Source organism: Ambystoma mexicanum, chromosome 6q (assembly GCF_040938575.1).
Source record: "Ambystoma mexicanum isolate Mex_15411 chromosome 6q, UKY_AmexF1_1, whole genome shotgun sequence".
Classification (NCBI taxonomy): Eukaryota; Metazoa; Chordata; class Amphibia; order Caudata; family Ambystomatidae; genus Ambystoma; species Ambystoma mexicanum.
The window spans coordinates 30906634-30930790 of NC_090937.1; the positions used below are offsets into that span (position 1 = coordinate 30906634).

At 46.4% G+C, this 24157-nt stretch overlaps 1 protein-coding gene across 5 annotated transcripts in view; it reads right to left on the reverse strand.

The window, feature by feature from the left end:
* Positions 1 to 24157, reverse strand: part of WDFY3 (WD repeat and FYVE domain containing 3) — a 2538776-nt gene that overhangs the window by 1054742 nt on the left and 1459877 nt on the right. For all 5 annotated transcript variants that reach the window (XM_069630405.1, XM_069630406.1, XM_069630403.1 and 2 more), the window contains one exon: positions 1210 to 1309. In XM_069630405.1, coding sequence (XP_069486506.1) covers positions 1210 to 1309 — 100 coding nt within the window. The remainder of the gene's footprint in view (positions 1 to 1209; positions 1310 to 24157) is intronic.

A 24157-nucleotide genomic window follows, 5' to 3' on the forward strand; every position in this document is an offset into this window, starting at 1 on the left:
CATCCTGACTAGGAAAACTCTGTTTAAAGATGAAAGGGGCCTAAAGCTTGGGGAAGGGAACCCTAAGAGGCCTTACAAGAGTTGTACAAGAGACATTCCTGAGAGGCCTGCCCAGAACTGTGTATTCTTTCTTGTTTGGAACTGGAAGAGTCTGGGCTTGGGGAAGGAAACCCCAAGCCCAAGGAAATCACTTTTATGATTTGCTGCAAGAGCCCTGCGTGAAAGATTCCTGACGGCTCCCCCTTTTTAAAAGGAACTATCTTGCAATGGCAGAACTACACCCATTGGTAAGACTATCTGAAACCAGTTGTGGTTTACATTTCCTTGAACCACTAGATTTCCTAACAAATTTTAGTAAAGAGTGAGGGCAAGCATAGGTTTAGGCACCTGTAGATTATTATTTTGGACTTTCAGACATCGACGCACCTTAGAAACATCAGTTAAGGAAACCATCACTTGTAGGGCCAGATAGGCATTTCACCAAACCAGGAACATTAGTAAATAAAGGTTTTGATACTAACATCTTTGAGTCTGTGTCTCTCTTGATACCATGCCTGTCGCACACATCGCTTAGTGGCTATTTACAGTGTCATGCATGGCAGAAATGGGACGAGGAAAAAGTGAAGTTGGTGGTGCAGGAATTCTAGGAAGATTAGTACAAGATCCAAGAGTTCTACTTTAAGAAACTAACACAATCGAGTATCATTTAAAAAAAAAGAAACAAGTACCTACTAATGAACGGTAAATATTCAAGCAACAGCGAAATGCCAAAAGGGATACTGGCATAACAACCAACATCTCACTGTGATGCTGTTGGGTTTAACACATCGCCATCTTGAGAAGCAATCAAATGCTTGCTCTTCACCTAGCGCTCTAAAATAGAGCCCTTCTACCAATTGATAAATAACCTCACTATTTGGGGCACAGTTTTTTTAAACAGGCTGCATTCCCCCTTTACCTAAATGAAATGCGTCTTTAGACTGCTCCTCAAAGCCCTCTCCACAGCTCAATAGCAGATATCCCTTATGTCTTGCGACATCGTTCACCGCCACCTTTGCCCACTTCTCTTGACACCTGCCTACGAAATGCCCGAACCCTAATTAACTTTCACATTACACCACAAACAACCTTTAAAAGACCATGGTTTACTTTTTCTCCCTAAAAAAAGTTAAGTAAAACATACAGAGCAAAATGCAGCACATTAATCACCTAGAAGAACATCTGCCGCAAGAAGATGGCTCATGACATTGTCCAATATGTAGGTCTGGAATTCTTTCTGCTGGCTCCTTGTAGCACGGTCTGGTGATGCCTACAAAACATAGATAAGTCAAAGATGGGCACTGAAAATATTCCTGAAAAATACGATAGTGTGTGGACAATTGTAATACATTTACAGATCTGCTGCACATATGTGTGAAGCAGCAATACATATTGTTAGAAAGAGCCACTTATTAAAATCATGATGGCCCTGATAAAAGTTCCTTGTGAAGTTACAAGCACAAACATTTCTTGTTATAAATATGTACATTATTGAGAAAGTAATCAATGTAGCTTAGTGTATGCTCAATATGGGTGCTAGAGCGATAAGGGGGCTCAATTGTACATCAGGCACCTCAGAGTTCTGTAGGGGCAGTGCAACCTGCGAGGAAATCTGGAGAACGACTAAAAAAAGTAACTTCCTGTGGGAATTTCCCTGAGTAGGTAGGCACGTGTGTTTAAAATGGATAAACCATATAACAAAGCCCTTCCCTTTCCTGCATTCCTCCGGCCTCCTTTGCCCCCCCTGACCTCATCAGGGTTCACAACTCTTAAAACATATTTCATAACAATAAACCTGAGCTACTGTGATGGTGTCGCAGGGGAAGAATAGAGAAACAAAGAATTATTTTAATGAGGTATATGATTCTAAGCATCAACAACATTCTCCGCTGCTTAATATCATATCATTAATATTTTTTGCTCTTATTCCCTTGTTTTTGTTCTGGGATTCGGTTCGTCCAACTTCCTTTGATGGCCATATTGGTTAGTTTTGATGAACTGTTTCTCTATTCACCCCATGGCACACCAGCCCTGTTGTTGTTAGGGAGTACTGAACATAGCATGAGTTTGTCTTTGCAGAGGCGATACTGGCATATATTGGCACACACCTAGTCTGACAGTCAAAATGCATTGTGCTGTTGATAAAACTTGACTCTGTTGGACTTTTTAATGTTACTGTACGGAACCAATGCTACGTGTATAGCTTTTTATCCAATTTTGAATAAGATGTGCAGTAAAATGCACCGTTTTAACTATTATTTGAAATACATTTTGTGGGGGTTTTTCCATCTCCCTGTGTGCTCAGTAGCTCATGCTTATTATTGTGAAATATGTACACAACTCCAGCTCAAAATTCACCAGCTATCACAGATTAGAGGTAACAGAATGTCAGCTAAACTACTAGGTGTCGATGGTTTATGGGGTTAACCCACCTGTTTGGTTAGATACAGTACTCCCAGTATTGACAGTTTAAGACGACATTGCATGCTGGCTGTGGCAATATATCCCCGTATTTCCACTGAAAAACCACATAAGTTGGCTCTGCCATTATAGGATATGTTTCCATTCCAGCTGTCCAATATCTGCCCTCTAATACTTTGTCGTGTGGTTCGTATCACCATCCAAAATCTCATTGATGGCACAGTGGTGAATCGAGGGAAGTCATCCCTTCTTTCCAAGGGGGAGCTCCCTCCCATGAGGCTAGGGGGCTGAGCCCACTCCACAACACCCTCCCTAGGTGTCGAGGCAAGTGGTACCTCACGGGGAGAGACTCTCCCTTTTGGGGATAAGGACTCCCATTCCTGTGAGGAACTCCCTAAAGCTGTACACGCTGTGGCCTACATGAGATGCTCTTCAATACCAGAGACTGTTCAACTCCAAGACTGGGATGAAGAAACACATGATACACATCTGTATCCCATGGAAAAGGAATATGTCCCTATAAATCCAAATATCCAATCATTAGGGACAAGTACGTTGAATAGCGCATACTCTACGAGACCTGGAGGGAGAGAGGAGCGTATACGCAGGCAAGGGAAGACGCAGAGCCGGGTAACACCTGGCGATGGTCAGGTGAACAAAAGCCAGGAAGCCCGCGATTTCAAACTTGACCAATACTAAAGAGCTGGATGCCAGAGCTACAAGAAATCTCCAAAAAGAGGAGGCGGAAGGATAAAAGCCCAAAGAAAGGTGGTGGCGAGACCACAAAGGATCTCTGGTGGACAGCCGGTCACAAAACATCGTTGATACTGCTGCAGATACATCACAGCAGGGTGTCTGGTTAGTAGGATGTCTGGTTAGTACTCAGAACACTGAGACACTGCAAGGAAAAACACAAACTCTACATTCTGTGCAAGAAGCACATAGTAGAAAATAGAGAACGTTATGAGCTGGAGTTCTATTCAACTGAATCAAATACCAAAGCAAGTAGACCAGAACAAGTGGAACTATAAGACCATAGGTGGGAAAGTCTATCAGAGGAATAGTATTTTCCAAGAAAACGCTGAAACCACCCAACCAGATTTGAGCTCTTATAAACGATCCCCAAAAGGGATTCCCAAAGAGAAAGCAAAAGGCAATAATCCTTTTGAAGAGTTACAGAGACTGATCCAAGAAATCACAAGAGACTATTTGAGGATTATTTATTAATCAAGAATCCTATACTGATACTAGAAAGATCTCCATGAGAATGGAGTCGTTCTTCGGATTTAACTTGGTTTTCATAGTTTTAGGGCCCGTTAGGTTAACTTTGGACAGTGGACGTATTCCTTTGGACATTCACACATGACTGACAAGCACCTTAGTTAATAACATAGGTAGGGACCACCCATAGTTATAGGGAAAGTTAGGCCTTACAATTTTGACTTTAATAAAAGTTTGTACAAAGTGTCCTCAGAAGCCACGTCCTACGTCTGGCTCGCCACAGAACCTTTTCAACCACCCACAGCCCCTCACCCCACTCCACTGCACCACCGGCACACAAATACACATTACATCTGCATATAAATACACCATACACACTCATACATACAACCGCTGCATGCTCGCTTGTACACATAAACAGGTGTGCACACACACACAAACACTTTGTTTATTTTTAATTATCTGCTGAACTACTCCACCTCAGGACACCATGCTACTGCCATCCTGGATCCGGACTCCATCCTCGATACCACAAGGTACAGACTTGTTACTCATCTCCTCTCAGTGTCCTGCTTTCTGTGCAAGCCTGACGACCTAAAGTCACTGCCTCAAAAAGCATTACATTCTCAGGGATGCACAGGGCAAACTCCCTTAAACTAAATAAACATAGTAAAACCAGTCTGCATGCCTAATGAACCATGCAAGGTTGGGGAAGAAAAACTGACCTGTTTTTCATGGACCATGGGCATGCACAGACAGGCTCAAAGAATACAAAGGAGAAACCAGGGTAACCCCAGAACACGGGCTGGCCAAGGAGTGCTCCTGCAACTGTAGCTTATGGAGCGCCAAGGGCCTTCCCTCTGTCTCCTCCATAACTGATGGCATTATGGACGAGCCACTGCTGCCTCTTAAGGTAGGCTTTAGAACAAGGAAATGCAGCGCTGCCATTGCCGAGGACTGAGTCGCACTACACCAGTCTATTGCAACTCTGTGGTCCAGACTTTCGGTGTGGCCCGGCTTTCCGTCACCAGTTGGTCAAAAGCCAACAGATCATTGGGCACACTGCCTGATATAGACGTCCTGTCGCAGCTATGAAAAGAGCATCATGAGCAGCAAAGTTACATTCCTCTACAGGTTGCAGCAGGGAACTGGAATGGTGGGTCATAGGGATCTTAATAAGGGATGGATGGCTGTGTGACAAAGATTTTTCAGGTCTTATTTTCTAGGGCCCAGATAGATCAACCTATCTTGGTTAACACAGGGTTTCCTCCAAAGTTATACTGACTCTCCAAGAGGTAGTTTAGCTGAGCAGTCAAGGTATATATTGAAAAGATGAAGGATGGTCTTTACATAAAAGTTTATATACAAATTGTCAGGGACATCAGGGGACATAAGGGAAGAGTCAGGCTAAGAACTAGGATACACAGAGATAGCAGGGCGCAAATGTTGAAGGGTTGTGGTTTTATGTACAGTGCAAAATGGGTATCTTTTTTCCTTAATGTCTTTTCTCAGATATCAGCTGAGTTGAGCACTCAAGATGGTGGATTGGGCTCGAACCCAGGCCAAGATGGTGGATTCTCTCAGCTGTAAAGTAATTTAGAATGTTGAGGGCAGATTGTTCTGGCAGTCAATTCTAAACGGCCTTTCATCAATTCTCATAGTGAAGACAGTCATGTTTTAATTAGTTCCTTTTAGGCCTACCCTCCAAGCTCATAAGAAGTCTGAAGATGAAGCAAGATTGAAGCTGCCAGCTGTCTTCAGTAATCTGGTGGGAGCGCACTTGTTGGCGACCTTGCAGCTATTTTTATTACATTTTAAAAGCTATGAACAGTGAACGTAGTCCGGGAACGCTGCGCCTGTGGAAGTCAGCTAAATTCAATGTTGGTTTAATTCAATGTTTTTTTTGGAGTTGCACGTTTCTATAGTCATTTTTGAACAGTTCCGACTTTGCTCTTTGATGAGATTTGCTAAAACGCGACCTATGCGTAATTTTAATTCAACAGTAGTCAGCTTTGTATGATTACACAATAGGCTGGGAGCGGAACGCTTGCCGCGGTCACCTTTCATTTTGTTTAGAAAGTGACAAGAGCGATGCAAGTAATTCACAGCTCGTTTCCTGGTCGCATGCAGAGGAGAAATATAGCTTTCAACCCACGCAAACCATTTGTGAAAGTGAGGGAAGCAAGAAACCTGTTTTACCCAGTGAGCAGTGATGATTACTTTTGGGACTTTGCTTGTGCTCCGGGAAGCAGTTTACTTCCAAAGGTTTAATCGTTGAAGATTTCCTTGTGATGCACACCCGCACACGAAGTGCCGGCGGCCATTTGGTTTGAATTCTGGGTAATGCATACTTGCCAACATTCTGTGACCAAAAAGATGTAGGATGTAGGATTTCAAAACGAATAATTCCCACAACAATGACATCACAGGAAAATACAAAACATAAATTTTTGGCACCATTGAAACATTCTAAAATACACAACCCATCAAACAGCACAACATGGAAAGATGTCGAAATGTTAAACAAGTATAATTCTGAATGGTAACTTAACACCAAATTCAATTACCTAACTTCACAGAAGGTAATTACACAGAGCTGGTGGGCAACGTTGACCACTGCTCTGTAGCAGCAGCCCAGGCAGTACATATTTATTGCAAGTTGAACACTGAATGACATGGAGACTGATACCCACCTCAGTCTGATAGGCAGATGCTGTGTGATGGTGGTACACTCTGCCACTTGCCTTCACTGGTGGTTCACCTAAGGGTTGTCCCGGCCAGAGTGCAGGACAGAGTCACGCAGCTGTCAGGTCAGTGGATTGGTCTGAGCACAATCAAAGTAATCACCCACCAGTCCACTGTATAGACAGACTAATTAATGGGTTGCATGGTTTGTCCTGGAGCCTGCCTTAGACTTGCCACTGTAAAAAGCCGTAGGCTCTGTCACTGAAATCGGTAGGCCTGCTTAAAAAGCAGTAGCCTACTGTCTAAATCTGTAGGGTTGGCAAGTATGGGTAATGTACTTTATGAAGCACATTTTAGGTAGTTAGGGGTTTAAGCTAGTGAGTAAACATTTTCTTTTCCTTTTTAAATACAAGATTTACTAAGAAGAAAGACTGGCTGAAGGTAGCAAGCAATCTGAAGCAACCTTTTGGTGCACACGTTATAGCAGCAAAGGCTAACTTACTTGGTACCATAGGAGAGTTTGTGAGAACATTAACAATACTTTTGGGTATACAAGACATGCAAAAGGGGTATCCAGCGATTCCCTCGAATACATAGCATCGAATGCAAAAGCCTCGAAAAAAAAAATGCATCGAAAAAATGCATTTTTTTGTAGGTAAATTTTCTTTTAATTAAAATAGGTTTTAAGGGGTAAAAAAAACCCCAGGGGTTTCGGGTGACCCCCTCATTAACAAAAAGAAAACAAAATTCATTTTTTAAATGCATTTTTTTTCGAGGCTTTTCCATTCGATGCTTTGGATGTCGAGGCTATCACTAGGAACTGCAAAAGTTGTAAACAGACATTAAAAGAATAGCTTTCATTCAAAGAAATACATAATTTAAAGAGAAAGATCAACATAAAAATCATAATCTCCTTCAAGCTTGTGGCGAAGGAGTCACAGGTATCACAGGTATAATTCAGTTTTTTTAGTTGAATATGTGTTGGTTTAGAAATAAATGTGCAACTATCTTATAACATGCTTTAATTCCCATACAGAGTGATGAATAAGAAGAGGGAAGTGCGCCTGTGTCATTTATTTTGTCCCATTCCCCTTTCCGCCACCACCTGATCTGATCCACACTGTAAATCAAAAGTGGGGCACAGAACAGCTGTAGAGGGACTGTGGGGTTCAGCAGCTCCTACGCAAGGCATAAGCAGGAACCTGAGACAAATATTACAGATAAGAGCAACTTCATACAAAACCACAAATAAATGTGACCACACTGCGTTATAAAATATTAAAATAAGTCCAACTGACTCGTCACAACCCCAAAACCCCAATGTTAGTCTATGGTCCAATAAATGTCCATGGCACAATGTTATCCAAGGAAAGCAAGTACAAGGTCTTCATATGGGTCGCCAGGATTAAAGAGTTCAAATAATACTGTGAGGCAGATAAAGGGACATCTAAGATGAGATCCTGAACATTTGGTCTACTCATCAGCAAGCAAGCCTGGAAATTGCATACAGGAGATCTGACCCCAGCAACTGAAGAGGTTGCAGTTCCAGGCTAGATGGCCACTTTTCTTTTTTTAAACATCTTTATTTATAGATCGGAGACATACAAATACAAGGCTTTATAGACTTTCAATGCACTAATCCCCTTTTTGACTATGCCCATCTTATGTTCAAGCGTGTGTCAGTTGAGGCTTTTGCCGCCACTTTCTCTCCCCCGCCTCCACCTTTGGCTGTCTCACATCCTGACACAGCCCTGTCTCTGCTCTACTCTTCAATTTCTGATACGCTTGATGCTCTTGCCCCTGTAATGAGGATCCGTTTGAAGTCCACAGCCAAGTGCAATTCCTGGTATGACTCTGACCTAACTACACTTAAATGTAAGTGTAGGGCAGCTGAGAGGAAATGGAGGTCTTCCTGTTCATCCTCTGACAAACTGGCCTGTCGCCCGCTACAAAGGCAATACTAACTCTCTGTCCTCACCAAGAAGAGAGTCCACATTCAAGCTCGTGTCTCTGCGGCATCTAACAACTCGGCCAAACTCTTTAAAATCTGCAAGGAGCTGGCCAACCCTGCTGCAGTCTCTACCCCTCCTGTTGCCTCCCAGGCTCTTTGCAATGCCCTTGCCTCTCACTTCATCTCAAAAACCCAGGACATCCTCTCCACCCTCACCCCTCCTCTCCCCTCTCCATCTGTGCTTGCTGACCCTCCTTTAGCCACCCTCCCACCATCCTTCTCGTCCTTTCCTCTTTTCTCCCCTGACGAGGTCGCTAGACAAGTCCGATCTATGAAAGCCTCGTCAAAACAGGTTCATCCCTGTTCCTCTAAAACCATCAAGGACCACATTGACACCCTCGCTCCGGCCCTTGCTGATTCTCGCAACCACTCCTTTGCCCCGGGATCCTTCCCCTCCCCTCTTAAGCACTCCTTTGTGCATCCTCTTTTCAGGAAACCCACAGCTGATTCTTCTTGTCCAGCTAACTATCGCCCAATTTCCATTACTCCCTTTCTTGGCAAACTCCTGGAAAAGTTGGCCATCTCTCAGCTTAACCTTCATTCCAATTCTCTTGGCTGTCTCCATGACCACCAGTCTGGCTTCAGAGCTGCCAGAGCAAGGAAACCGCTCTCCTGAACATCCGTGAAGATCTGCTCTCCAACCTTGACTCTAACATTCCCTCTGTCCTCATCCTCCTCGATCTCTCTTCTGCCTTCGACACTGTCAACCATACCATCCTGCTCAACCGTCTCAGTGAAAACCTGGGTATCACTGATCAGGCTCTGTCCTGGATGACCTCTTTCCTCTCAGATCGACCTTCCCAGGTCCAACTTGGGTCCTTCTTTTCATCTATCTTCCACTCTACCTGTGGTGTTCCCCAGGGGTCTAACCTCTCGCCCTGGCTTTCCAACCAATACCTGGCAACTCTAGCCCACTGCATTGCCACCTTCTGCTCAAATTTCCAGTGCTACACTGACGACACTCGACTCATTTTCAGGCTCCCTCTGCCACTTCCTCTCCCTCTCTCATCTCTCATTGCCTAACTGCCTTTCAAGATTGGTGTGCCGCCAATTATCTTTGTCTGAATGCCAGCAAGACGGAGATCCTCCTCATCGGCACACCTTCACCATCCTTTTCCCTCACTCTCTGGCCGGCCTCCCTTGGCCCTCCTCCTACTCCCACCTGCGAGGCTAAGAACCTGAGGGTCATCTTTGACTCCATCCTTTCCTTCTCCGCCCACATCTCTGAGGTCTCTAAAAAGTCAAATTTCCGACTGCTCCTCAGAGGTACTCTGCCTTTCCTCTCCTTCTGCCAGAAGCTCATGGTATCCCAAGCTCTGGTTCTCTCTAGCTTGGACTATTGTAACAGCCTCTTTCTAAATCTACCTGCCTCTACTCTCCGCCCTCTGCAACTAATCCAGAACAGGACTGCGAGACTTGTCCTTGGCCTCAAGCCCTGGGATTGTATCTCTCCAGCTCTGAAATCCCCCCTTGGCTCCCAGTGGATGCAAGGATTAAATTGAAACCCCTCTGCATTGTCCACAAGGCTTTCTGGGGTCTGGGTCCAAAATACCTTCAGCTATTCCTCCGCAAATACCTCCCCTCTCGAGCTCTTCGCTCCTCTACCTCCAACTCCCTCAGGGTCAGTCATTTTTCAAAGCAACGAGCTGGGGGTAGATCTCTGTCTTCAGCTGGGGCCTCCCTCTCGAACAGCCTCCCTGCCACTCTAAAACTTGAGAACCATCTCCGGTTCTGGAAGCACCTCAAGACCTTCCTCTTTTCTTCTGCCTTCACTCCCCTCTCCCCTGCTGATCTGTTCTCTCTTGGCACCGTGCACCTGGCCAACCTCTCACCTTCGGGCCCAGGTACCTGCTCATCCTGCCACCCTCCCGCACTGCCTCTGGGCCACCCCTTGCACTGGGGTCTGTATCTGTACCCATACAGCCCCCCCTTTGTCTTCCTGCACTTATCAGACCTACCCTGTCTGCTGACTTAAACCTAGCACTTGCAAATTGCTGGCTGCACTACCACTGTTTGTTGCCTCTATTATTTATTTATTGTTATTTATCTGTTTCTCCTCTGCTTCGCACTTTCCACTCCTCCCCGCTTCCATGGACTTTTCCCCTCCCCCTCTCCCATTCCCCTCACCCATGCTCTTGCACGTTCTCAATGTCACTGGGCCTAGTAAGATCGCTGTTTTGTTCTCCCCTGTTCCCCTCCCTTGCCTCGTCGCGCTCTGAAACACTTGTGTACGAGGCGATAGAAAGAAAATATCATATCATATATCTCGATCAGTTCAGTGCTTGTACTCATTGCCTCAGAGTATTTTCATGTTTACCCCTCGACCCTCCACCCCTATCCCTTCCCTCCCATTTCAACTTCAACTTTTGAGGTTCTGAGTTTGAACAGCTCGAGTTCCTTCCCGGGTGGCTGCGCCAGGTTTCTTCTCCCATAGTGGGTCTCAGATGACCTGCGTATTTTTGAGTAGTTGCGGTTTGAAGTATTGGGCTTCTCTGTCCCTCACCAGCTCATGGAAGGGGTTCCAGGCTGTTAGAAACTTTAGGTATTTTCCTGTGTTGAAGGCACATATCTTCTCCATAGCCATAACTGTCCAGATCTTGACCCACCACCAGGCTGACTGTGGTCCAGGTTCATTTTTGCAGTTCTGTGCTAGGGACATCGTCGCAGCTGATAAGAGGTGGGTGATTAGTGTGGCCTTTGCTCCCAACATTGCACACACTCCTTTTATGAGAGCCCCTAGCAGGATTGTTTTCGGGGACAGCGAAAGCTCCACCCCTGTGATGTCTTTGATGTGGCCTAGAATTTCCTTCCAGAAAGTCACTGCTTTGGGGCATGACCACCATATGTGGAATAGATCTGCCTTCTGGCCACAATTACTCCAGCAATTAGGTGAGTAGGACTTATTGATTTTGTGTATGCGGTATGGGGACGTGTACCATCTAAAGCATAATTTGTATGCTGACTTTGATTGTGGTGCATCTGGAAGTACAATGTGCCCTTGCCCATATAGGATTCCATTCCTCCTCCGTTAGCGTCTCCTCCAGGTCCCTTTCCCAGTTCGTTCTATATGAGAGATTGCCCGTAGACTGTGCATTGGAGAGTATTCTGTAGAGTCTGGTCACTCTCTTCATTGTCTGACCCTCCTGTAGGGTCAGCTCGAGGCCGGACGGGGTCCAGGTGCCTGCCTTTTTCACTGCAGGATGGGTTATCCAATGCCTGACTTGTGCGTATCTAAATCGCTCCGTTTCCCCCACTCCGAATTTCTGCCGACAGTCTGTGTAGAGCGGTGGGGACCCATTATTATACATGTAACTCAGGGTCAATGTTTCTGCGCCTGACCAACTCTCCCAGAAATTTCTTTGGAGGCCTGGTGAGAAGTCTGGGTTATGCATTAACGAGGAGCAGGGGCTATGCCCCGGGGGATGCCTTTCCACCTCCTGGCTTTATCCCAGCTCAACAGTGACATCTTGGTGGATTCCAGGAAAGAACCTCCCCATCTCCGGCTCTCTGCTGTAAGACCTAACAGTGCTCTCAATGGAATTGTTGTAGCTGTCTGTTCTATCCGACACCATCCTTTGTGATTTTCTGGTCTTTCCCATCTCCGCATTGGTGCCAGCTGTGCCGCTAGTATATCTCTGCCCACCTCTGGGACCCCCAGAACTCAGAGGAGCGGGGGACACATTAGGATATGTTTTGGCACCCTGGGTTTCTTGCCTTGCCAAATGAACTTGAATATGGCCTTTTGCAGCTCTTTAGTCTTGGTCGGTGGAATAGTCACTGGGATCGAACCCACCACATAGAGCAGGCGGGGGAGGATGGTCATTATTTTCACTGCGGTTTTGCGGGCGAACCAAGACAGCTCCTTGGTTTCCCCATCTAGCCATATCGTCCTACAGCTGTTGCCATATCGTCCTGCAGCTGTTTCCGCAGGGGTATTATGTTTGACTTGTAAAACGTATGGAGATCCCTAGTTAGATGGATTCCCTGGTACTCTAAGGAGTCTCTCACCAAGAGCACCGGAAATGTCGTCTCTAAGTTCTCGATCACTTCTCTCTTCTCTGTAATGTTCATAGACGTAGATTCAGCGAAATTAATGGAAAACCCTGAGGCCTCTCTGAATTCCTTCAACTTCGTCATACCTCTGGGCATTGTGACTTGCGGGTCTCCCATGAATAGCATAACATTGTCAGCATATAGTGCGATTTTGTGGGTCTCCTGCCCGTCTGTTATCCCTTTGATCCCTGCATCCTGTCGGAACTGAATTGCACAGGGTTCCATTGCCATCACGAAGACCAGAGGGGAGAAGGACAATTCCTGTCGTGTGCCACGTCTTATCTTGACAAATTCGGAGCTTTGGCCATTGAGTGTGAAACTCGTCTATGGGAGCTGGTAGTTGGCTAGCACCATTTCTGTGAACTCGAGGCCGCACCCGAAGCTTTCAAGAACCAGTTGCAGATATCGCCAGTCCATGCTGTCGAAATGCCCGGCTAGCGTCTAGGGCTGCTATTGCAAATGTTTGTTGTGTACTTTTTCCAATGTCTATCGCTCTTCGCACATTGTCCTGGGTGTCGACCTGTAATGAATCCCGCTTGGTCATCATGGATTATGCTCGGGAGAACCATCATCAGACTGGTTGCAAGAATTTTGGCGTGAAGTTTTGCATCAGTGTTTGGTAATGCGATGGGGCGGTAGCTGGAACATTCATGGGGATCTTTCCCAGGTTTCAGGGTCAAAATGGTCGTGGACCTACCCATATCGGGCGTTACCCTGCCCCTCTTCTCTGAGTGCATTGAAGAGTCTTGTCAGTGGGGTCAGCAGTTGCGAGTGGAAGGTTTTGTAATAGTTGTTTCCAAGATCGCCTGGGCCCGGGGCCTTGTTTGTCAGTAATGCCGAGATGGCGTCACTGACCTCATATGCCGAGATTGGGGCCCCAAGGATTAATCTGTCCTGTTAGGTGATCTGGGGGAGGGGGATTGATTGGATATAGGAGAGCTGTTGCGCTGGGTCAAGGTTCTCACTTCGTAAGAGTTCCCCGTGTAACTGCATCATTACTCCCAATTTATCCGGTTCTGCTGTGTGTGGGTTTCCATGCTTGTCTTTCAGCTGTGCTATATAGTTACGGGTCCTCTTTCTACGCATATTTGCAGCAAGGAATCTGCTCGCTTTGCCCCTGTGTATGTAGGTTTGTTTTGTGTTTAGCAACCATTGGCTCACCCGTTACGCCATATGGTTCTCGAGCTGGGCTCTGATCTTCCAGAGCTCCCATAGGGACTGTCTTGATTGGTGGGTCTTGTGCTGGGAATCAGCCTCCCTGACCTCCTTCTCCAATTGGTGGGTCACTAGGGCTCTTTCCCTGTAGTATGCCGCTGCCTGTGATATGAACTCACCCCTGACCACCGCCATCCCAGATCACCCCCCAGCTCGTTACCCCATTATCATTCTCCTTAAAATAATTTGTGATGGAGCTCTCTATATGGGCTCGCAAGGCTATGTCTTTCAGAAGCAATTCATTTAGTCTCCAGGCTGGCGTTTTCTTGCGGCCTGCCTTCCACCACTCCACCCCCACCAACACCAGTGTGTGGACCGATAGATATTCCATTCCGATTTCTACCTTTGTTATTAGGGGCACTAGAGTAGCCGAGACCAGAATCATGTTTATTCTGGAGTAGCCAAGATGGACGGCCGAATAGTGAGTGTATTCTCTACTCTCCCCCTGAAAGAACCGCCAGGTTTCTATTACTGTTCTGATTAAATGTTACACCATCGCCAACCGTGTCTACTCCATGCTGCCCATCCCCAACTCTGAATCGCTTAACTATACTTTGAACCCCTGATCCCCTCCTCCCTCCCTCCCTCCCTCCCCCTTCCACCCACCATACCCTTCAGGCAATTCAGCAGCTCCTCCTTGTCTGTATTCAGTGCACCTCGGGATGGGATAGAGCCCGACTCGGTTAGGTCCTGCAATGACTGCAGCGGTGCTTGATCCTGTAGCTGCTTTTGATTCCAGCACTTAGCGAGTTGGTTCTCCTGTTTTTTGGGTGAGCCCTTCACTCTTGGGGTGTGCTTTTGGTTCGAGCTCCTGGCATCAGGGCTGTCCGCTCGCCTTCCCCACTCCGATGTGTAGCTTCCCAGGGGCTCTCCAGAGCTAGATCCACCAGCTCGTTCGCTGTCAATGTTCCGGGTCTGTGTCCCCCTGACCAGCTTTGAGGTTCCTACCTTTTGCTTCCTCCTTTACTGTCTGTTGTTTCTTCTGGCCGGCACACCTTTGATTCTGGGACATGAACCGTATCTGTTCGGGGACATACGCCACCGGGTGGCACCCGTTGGGGCGCTAATGGCTTTTGGCTTAGCGTCGGGGACTGAGTAAGCGGCAGGAGCTTTAGAGTCTCAACACTTCCATTTTTGGGGACCCTGGGGCGACTTCTGTGCGTCCCATCAGAGGTCTGATCTCTTGGGTGTGTGAGAAGGAAATCGGGGGCTAGTGTCCACTTTTTGCAGTTGGCCCCGTTGGTACTGAGCCCGTTTGACTAGCTGGATGACTGTAGGTGGGATCCTCTATGCCCAGTCGATCCCCGTGGCCCCTGGGATCCTCACATGTCTCTTCCCAACACCTGCCCAAAGGACCGCAGGGGTTCTGCAGAGTTAGTTGGGAGCTTACTTCACTGGGTAGGGGAGCACTCGTAGGGACTCCTCTCACCCCCACACCTCCTTACCCGCTATTTGTCATGGGCGTACTCCCGGTGGGTCTGTCGGCCTCAACTCGGCACCCCCTCGTTGTGGGGAGTGTGTTCCTTTGCGGGCGGGTATCCAATGGCTCTGTGAGGGCAGAGGAGGGGCGTCCCCCACTCTCTATTGGTCCAGCTTCACCCCCGACGGGGTCAACCGGCCGCTATTTGGCGTGCTGGTCTGGCCGTTGTCCCCTTCACCAGGCACACCCCTCCAGGGCCCGGCCCAGCTGTTGGCTCGTTGGCGGGGCCTCCGTTGTTCGGAGCCGGCAGGGGTCGGCCCTGCAAGGGCACTGTCTGTTTCGGGGCGCCTTCTGAGCCCCCCTTCTACCCGGCGTATTCTCCTGGCACCAGCTGGCTGACTGATGCCTTGGATGGGGCTATGCGGTCCTCCGCTCTACGTTCCCCTCCAGCAGGCGTGTGGGCAGGGCAGTCCCTGCAGCTCTCCGGGTCTTTCTGTGGCTGTGGTTCCACGCCGGGGACCCCCGCCTCCCAACTTGCTGCTGTCCCCTGCACGGTACACCTAGCGAAGGGCGCGGGGGGAGGGGCAGGGCTCACTTCTCCTGCCAATTTGTTTTTTAAGGCACTCTTCACCTTACAATGAGATGCAGTACTTTCTGTCCCTATAACTTATTTTTATTTTTTTATTTGCGTTTTGGTTTAAGACAAATCTTTTACAATAAAACAAAGTTCACAACAATATCAATTGAACATTTGAAAAATAATGAAACAAAGAAAGAAAAAAGAATAGGACGAAGAAAGAAAATAGAAAACATATTGAGCAACAATCGCAAACATACAAGTATAAACAAATTTGTAATTCCAATATATCAGCTAAAATGTTCCGTGCTGCAATACTCAAAGAAGTTTGCCTTCCACTTATAACATTCATGGCCTGATCAAAGCTATGCAATTGTGTACTATGCAATCAGCCAAAGAAGGCACTTGCCTGCTAATCCTACACACCTGGAAATGTAAGAGCAGAACTAGATACCAGGGGCCGTGCAGCAGTGAATCTGCTAATCACATCTACCATTGTGTGAATATAGCAGAGCCACCCACCGGTAATCTTTCTAGCACAACCAACAACCCTAGCACTAATAGCACTTACGTACCTGATCATTGACCTGCAAATATGCACTACGCTATCAAAGCAGGAAGAATGTGGAGAATTATAAAGCAAGGAACCTTCTACAAGTTATTCTTGGCTAATCCCAAATCTCCGGGAATGTCCTAGTAAAACCAACCTCCAGGAATTCCATATAGCAATTTGCCGACTGAGGACACCACTAGCACCTATACAATAAAAACACAAGTTTTTTGGGACAGATCTGCCATTCGCCACCAATCAGTCTTCGCCAAACAATCTGATCCGTCAGGAAACAAGGAGCTACAATGCCCTCAACAGGCACTGGAAGCAGTACAGGAACAAGGTTCCCCTGCAAAACACAGACTCTCAAAACACACCACTATGCCAACTCTTGTCTCAGCAAAAACAAACAATCGAACGCAGCTACACCTCTCCATTAATTCGGCCTAGCTGCACACATACTTATACACCTCCAAGTTCACCTCAATAGTCATTAGAACACAGCTACACTCCTCGAACCTGCCTGCCTAACTGCACACAGAACGTTGTTCTCAAGCAACCAGCGCTGTCAGAATGCAGATACCATAGGCCATTGGTGTTACTGCACACATTCTACTGATGTCACACAACCAGTGCCGCACACCTAGCTCTAGTATGCAGCTAAACACCACCTATTGCACTCTGCTGCAACCAAGCACCTTGTACTTCACTACCCTCGCTACAGACCTGGACTGGTCCCCAAGGGCATTCAACCCACAGCGCTTTGGAATCATAACAATGGCAAAAGGTGCTACATAAATGCGAAATAAAATAACATAATAAAATCACAAATAGAAGACCAACGACATAGGTTTAAACCAATATGAATTTCCAGAAATGCAATGTACGTTTGGAATGTAAAGCAGGAAAGACCATTAACAGGTGTTCTAAGGTTTCTGTAGCTGACATTTCAGGACAGAATCTGCACGCTTTGGAGGTTATGAAAACTGTCGATCCAGAGATTTCCTGAGTCTTAAAAAGTTCAAATCGCCCACTTCTTTTGACTGATTTCCAGAGACATGATGAAATATTTCTGTAGGGAAAGCATGGTATCACAAGTATGACACAATGGACACAATTTGTAAAACCTTTATTGAAAATGTTGGGGTTGGAGAAACTCCTATTTTTGCCCTATAACTAAGATGGGAGTAGTCTTAAGCATCAAACGATAAACAAAACCGTCCTATTGGAGTCCATCAAATCAAAATGGCCTATGCTAACAAAACCGAATGCCTGCCCTATCTCTTGTAAAAAATAATTAAGTTTAAAAAGGAGGAAGGTATGCAAAGGAAAAATCAGTGTTCTCCTCCTCACGTTAAACCTCACCGAATAAGGATGTCCTTGTAGGCAGGATGACACAACTCTGGCTTGGTTTCCAACACTCTAAGCAGTTCCAAACCGTGGATTTGAGGACCGCCACATTAAAGTCTCTTCCTTGAATTTCAAAATTGTATTCCAATGTAAAGCTCACAAAGGTCCCTCTCTGCCGGGCTAAGCCCTTAAAGTACACAGATCACGAAGGTCCACCTCTGTCGAGCTCAGACCTTGCACGTCACAGTTCAACACAAACTTGCTGGGAGGCTCACTTAAACGGGCTCGGACCCCTTTTGGATGTCGAAGACTTTCGAATGAGCGTGGCTCTCTTTACAGACCACTGCAGGACCACTTCGACTCAAAGTTCATGTTTACTCTCACTTAATTCACTTTTGCTGTTTATTCACTTTATAACTTCAAACAACGTACCTTTCAAAGAGACTGCTTCCTTTCACCGGACCACTCCGTTACTTAGTATCGCTGATCTTACAGCTGCCTTTTACTTCAAAGTTAATTCACAGTTCTGCCTTTCTTTGTGTCATATCCACACGTGTGCAGCCTTCACTTCTGATATACTGTTGCTACTTTGTTCGCTTTAACACACACCGGTCTCTCAGGTCGCTTTCCACCTCACCAGCTGTGTGCTCTTCCTTCTTGTTTTGCAATTCCAAATTTCACAAGTCAAGGTTAGTACCACAGGCTTGGCCTCGCCTCCCCAACTCTGCCATTTCACCCGCGAGGGTCATTGGCGTCCTTGAAACACAATGCAATCTTCACTTGTGGGATCTGGTCTGTCAGAGGCAACAACCACCAGTAGGGAACCCTTGGGGTTTTTGGCCCGCTGCTCTTGTCCCTTGGTTTGTTGCTCTGCTCCAATGGGTGTGCCGTCGTCCTGGAAGTTCTGCTCATACTTGTGTTCCTCTTTGCTCAGAGTGTGTCTTTAGGTGTTGCCTTTTATTCGTGTGAGGTGTGCGAAACCGGAAGGTGTCTCACCCGCTTGTCCCTGTAGATCTGTCGTCCAGGTGGCCAGGACACAGTCATCGCTATTGGATCCAGTGCCTGAGGGTAGACCAGTGGGGGTAGATTACCTGGGCGAGGGATCTACGCAGAGTGTAAGTGGGACACCGGGGGTTGAAACACAGTATCCCCTTCCCTGTAACAACCTTTCCCCATCCTACCCTGTAGGATATTTAGAAGTTTCTAACCACGCCCACCATTTCCCACACAAACACTTTCTTACATGGTAACAGACAACGGACTAACACCAGAGCCGGTTACCTGACATGTCCCAACACTCGGGTTAGGCAGAGTTAGGCAATTGACAATAACCATGCACACCTCCTCCACAGAGATAAAAGGTGGAGCACGAAAGCACACTTTGAGCAAGGCCAAACGCACGAGTAGACAGCTACACCAAACCGGCAGTACAAAGGGAGAAGAAAAGAGGTGAGACCCTGGAAGGACGACTAAGGGGGAATTGCCCATGCCCTATTCAACTCAGACCCGCAAAGCCTCCAGAAGGGAAATCGAAAGAGCGGGAGTTACAACTGGCGTGCGGAGCATCAGATGTCAAAGGTACACAGGGGCCTCCTGCATCGATACCACAGGCAGAGCGGCAAGCTGGCTATCGTGGTACTATCCTTGACTCCAGAGAACAAACAAGCCAACAGGTTCGGCACAGCCGGTGAGTCGGAGGAAGCTGATATCAAACCAAACTGTGTTAAGCCCAAGGTTGCGAGTAGCAACATTTTGAACGCAATAAGAAAGGACTTGTGTGTATGTTGGAACTTTAAAGAAAGCCCAGTTGAGGTCCAGGTGCAGAGGGGTCCGCGCCACTGGACTCTCATTCGAAAGGCTCTGACCAGGACCCGTTTTTGAAACAACAACCAGAAGGCCCTAGGAAAGGGTGGCGTGAGGTGTCCTAGGTCCTACGAGGGTCACGTCAAATCCCTTGTACAATCGAAAGACTCTGACCCGTTGCCAGAGGAAAGCTAGGGGAAGGAACCCTGCTTTCCACTATGAATGTTAACTGTGATAGTTGGCAAATGTGAACCCGACGGCAGGATGCCGAATGAAAGCTAAAGAGAAAGAAACCCTGCTTTCTGATAAAACTGAGCAATACATGAACTGTGTTAAAGAAAGTCCACAGTGAACCCGACGGAGGGAGGCCCGTTTTTTAAAGGAGGATTCGAGCCCGGCAGAGGAAGATCCCAGGGGCGAAAAGCCATCGCCCACGGTGCAAGAACACAGAGAGAACCTTCTATGTTTGTTACTTCTGTAAGGAACTCATGGTGGCAACAGTAAAGACCGATACAAGTGATCACAGATCAAGGGTGTTTATTAAACTGTATAGGAAGGTTTGAAAAACGCCTAATCTAAGTCTAAGATGGGAGCAATCTACAACCATCAAATAATAATAAGGAAGTCCTAGTGGCGTCTTATCAAATATAAATGGCCTATACTCAGAAAAACCTATTACCGATCCTTATGCTAAATACAAAGAAAAGTGTGGGATAATGTTCAAAAGAACAAAAAGAAGTGTTCACAAATGATAAATCAGGATGTGGTAGCCGGGGTCTCTCCCCCACAATTTGAGCACAGGAAAAGGTGGGATTCATAAGCACAGCACACACTTTGAGCTGTCCCAGCACAAGCCAACAGTTCACCTCTCAGCAATCAGCGCCTTTCTACAAAAAGGCTCTTGCCTCCGAGGACCTGATGTATCCAAAAAATTAAACAAAGACTTACTTTCCTTATGCTTGCTGGCTGATGATTTCTCACCCCTGGATCTACCTCTACCGGGCTCAGATCCACAAAAAGTTCCTTGCAATATCGGGATCTTTGGTGTTTAAATCTCTTGCTTCCGAGGGCCTGATATATTCAAAATTACTAACAAAAGTTCCTTTCTGATTGCATTTAGTGTGTTGATGCTTCACCCCTGGGTCCCCCTCTTCCAGGCTCAGACCCCTCCCGAACATCAGCCTGCCTCTGTCTGGTTCACTACGGCCTCACAACATAATCTCAGTGACATTCACAAATCTTAATGTTTTTTTAAACAGTTTACTGTGGACATCCTTCTGCCGGGTTCACTCGTGTCAACACACTGTACATTGGGACTTCAGACTTCACCCCCTTTTCATCAGCATCCTTGATTTGGGTTCACTCTTGCCAGCTTTTGCAAATCACAGAATTTCTTCTACTTTCTTACGATGCAGGATTCACTTCCCTTAGCTTTACAATCGTCTATCGGCCAAAGACTTTCGACTGTACAAGGGATTTTACTAGACCCCAGATTGACCACTTTGACCCCTTTCTCGTCTTTCCAAAGGCCTTCTGGTAACGGTAGTTTCAACAATAGGGTAATCGCCCAGGGTTTCCTAAGTGAGCACCCATGTGGTGCCCGACTCTTCAATAACTGTATTAACAGTTCTTTGTATTTCTTCAATTAGCCGTTTGCTACTCTTGTTCAGCATAGTTTGGTTTCTTTTCCGCTCTCCCCTCGACTCACTGGCTGTGATGAACCACTTGGCTTTTCTCGTCTCTGGAGTCAAGGTCGGTACCACGGTGGCAGGCATCTCTCCCCAGCTCTTAGTGTTGAGATTCCCGAAGAACATTGGAAACTCATTTGCATGCAGACACCTAACTTGTCACTAAACAGTATGTTCAGGTTAATACACTACAGATTTCTGCACCAAGCCTATTATTCCCCAGCCCGATTATCAAGATTCCTTCCGGAGAAGTCCCCTCCTGTAAAAGATGTAATGCAGACTCTGCTGATTTTTACCATGTAGCTAGGTCATGTCCACGTATCAGACACTTTTGGAGGAAGATTGAGGAGGCAATGTCTGTAACATTACCAACATCATGGAACTACTCACTTGCAGTATGGCTTCTCGCACTGATTGGGGAAGGGTTTCACCCCGAGAAGAGGTTGTTGGAGATGGCCTCAGTGACATCTAGATACTTGGTAGCTAGGTCATGAGGGAAATGTAACACACATTGTTTTTCGAGATGGTTGGAACTCATGAATACATGCGAACTAAGAGAGACGCTGTATGCATCCACACTCCCAATCAGCAGCCGGCTGCTGGACTACTGGCCCCCATTTCGACAATACTTTTTAGATCAGAAACAAAACAAGCGGTCAACCGAGGAACTCCTGTGATACAGAAGGATATAACCCAAAAAGAGAATGGCATCCGAATGGTACCGAGAATGCTAGAGGCTACTTTATGGGATCTTTAAATGGTTGGTAATCACTTAAGGAGCAACACTCCCTTCACATCGAGTATGTTAGTGAATCTGGTCAATGCTGGAATGTTTCCAATGGCATGAGGTTGAATGTTAAAATACTAAGTTGTTTTATTGTGAATGGTCTAGAATGAGTAATATCCTATGTGCAGTTCCACAAGCCTGATTGGGGTGGCGGGGGGATTGCCTATTGGTATGGATTTGGTAACATGATGTTTAACTGTGAAATAAAACAAAGAATGTTTCTTTTAAAAAATCAGTGGAGTAGGACCCCGTGTACCGCTGCCATCTGCTGCAAGACACGCTGGCTATTGTTCGCTGTCTTACAATTTCTTCTGTTGAGGTTTCACGGCCTGGCTTAGAAAGGGAAAGGTCGCTTCTCTCCTTGTTACTTTCATGGTTCGCGCCGTCTTTCTCCGCCTCTTGAACTGCTGTGCTGAGTTAGCTCTCTCGCCGGGCGGTCTGCCTTGCTCGTATTGTGCTCTCGTGCTACACCTTTTATCCATGTGGGGAAAGGAAAGGGCCGTCAAGTGTGTTGTGATTATGGTCTATTGCCTGACCCTTGTGTCGGGACATATCAGGTAAATGGCTCTAGGTTTAGTTCACTGTCTTCCATAGTGTGAGAAAGTGTTTGTGTCGGAAAAGGGGGGTCAGTGTGGAGGTCATGGAAATTATATCCTTCGTCTTAGGGGGGTTGGTAAATTCAAAAGGGTGAGATTGGTAGGGTTTGCAAAACAAACAGGAATCACCAGGATTATTATCATGAAATGAACTGGGAGTGTGGGAACGGTAGTGTTTTGTCTGAGCAGAGTGGGAGTGTGCGAAATAATCAGAGGGACGGGAAGGAGAATGACTGGGAGTATTTGGGTAGGACATAGGAAAACAAGGATTCTGGGAGTAGTTTCTGAATGCAACGGGATTGTTGTATCTGGGCAAGAGAGATGCGATATGAGGAAGGGAGGTAGAGGAGGTATAGCCTACAAAAGCCTCAGGGACTCTGCCCTCCTCACCTTCTTCTTCGGTAGAATACTGTGTCTCACCTGGGGTATTCCTCTGAGCATAACCCCGGGTTCCGTTACCCAGGTGATCCTCCCTCATTCGTCTACCGCTAGGGTTGGTATTTGAGAGAGTCAAGTCTTAGCTGGTCACCTGAATAAGGGATTCCCGGGATCTACTTGGGAGCATGCCCTCAGGTTTCTCACACTTCTAATCAGCAAACCTTCTAAGGCAAGAGACTTTTTGAGGAAAGAGATTTAGCCTCTGAACGGATTTTGATATTGGTGAACTGAACTGTGAACCTCGTGCTGTTGAGGCCCAGGAGTGCGCTGTGCTTGAGAGCCCCGCCTTGTCCCGTGCCTCTAACGTGGGGAAGGGAGACCCAGCCATACCATCCTGACTTATCATTTTGTGAACACTTCGTTCTTTTCTGGTGAACATTATCCCACAATTTTTGCAACTAGCAGTAAGGATTGGCAATATTTCTTTTTTAGCATTTTAGCATCAGCGCTTTTTATTTGACAAGACACAACAAGGACTGCCTTATTATTATTTGATGGTCGTAGCTTGCTTACATCTTAAATTCTCACCCATTATGAATTTCAATAAACACCACTGAACTGTGATCAATATATGTTTCTCACATCCCCTTCCCCTATGTGATGGAGCTGCATCTGTTTCACAGGGAAACCGGGAAAGGAAATAGACGTTCCCCTGTTCTTTGCCTTTTCTGTATTCCACTGTGAAACAGTAGGGTTGCAGGCTTAAGAACCATCACATGACTCGAGGGTTAGAGTCCTTTCATTGACTTATCCATACTAAAGGTGAGTGTGAACTTTCTCCCAAGAAGGTAGCATCTTAGATGGACAATTGCCCATTTGATGGCAAGGGCCTCTAATTCCAACACAGAGTAGTAGGAAGAGTTTATGACTAGGGAATAGGATGGGGTGTTCAAATCCATACTTGGGATAAAACTGCTCCTAACCCTGTCAGAGGCATCAGTCTAACACAAATTCTTTCGAAACATCTACTGCTTTTAGGATGGGGTTCTGGCACAAGGTTTGTTTTAGGTTGCTGTAACATGCATCATCCCTATCAGTCCAATGAATCATCTGAAATTCGGCATTCCTGAGTTTGTCTGTTAATCTGGCTGTTCTATCTGAATAATTTGGGATAAACCTATAATAATAACCAATCAATCCGAGAAATTATCCGAGGTCTCTCTTGGTCGTGGGTGTGGGGGCCTCTAGGATGGCTTTCACATTTTCTTGTTGGTGCTAGATACTGCCATTCCCTAAAAAGAAGCCTAGGTATTTCACAGCCGATTGAGCCAGCTTACATTTGGATGGATTTGCAGTTAAGATG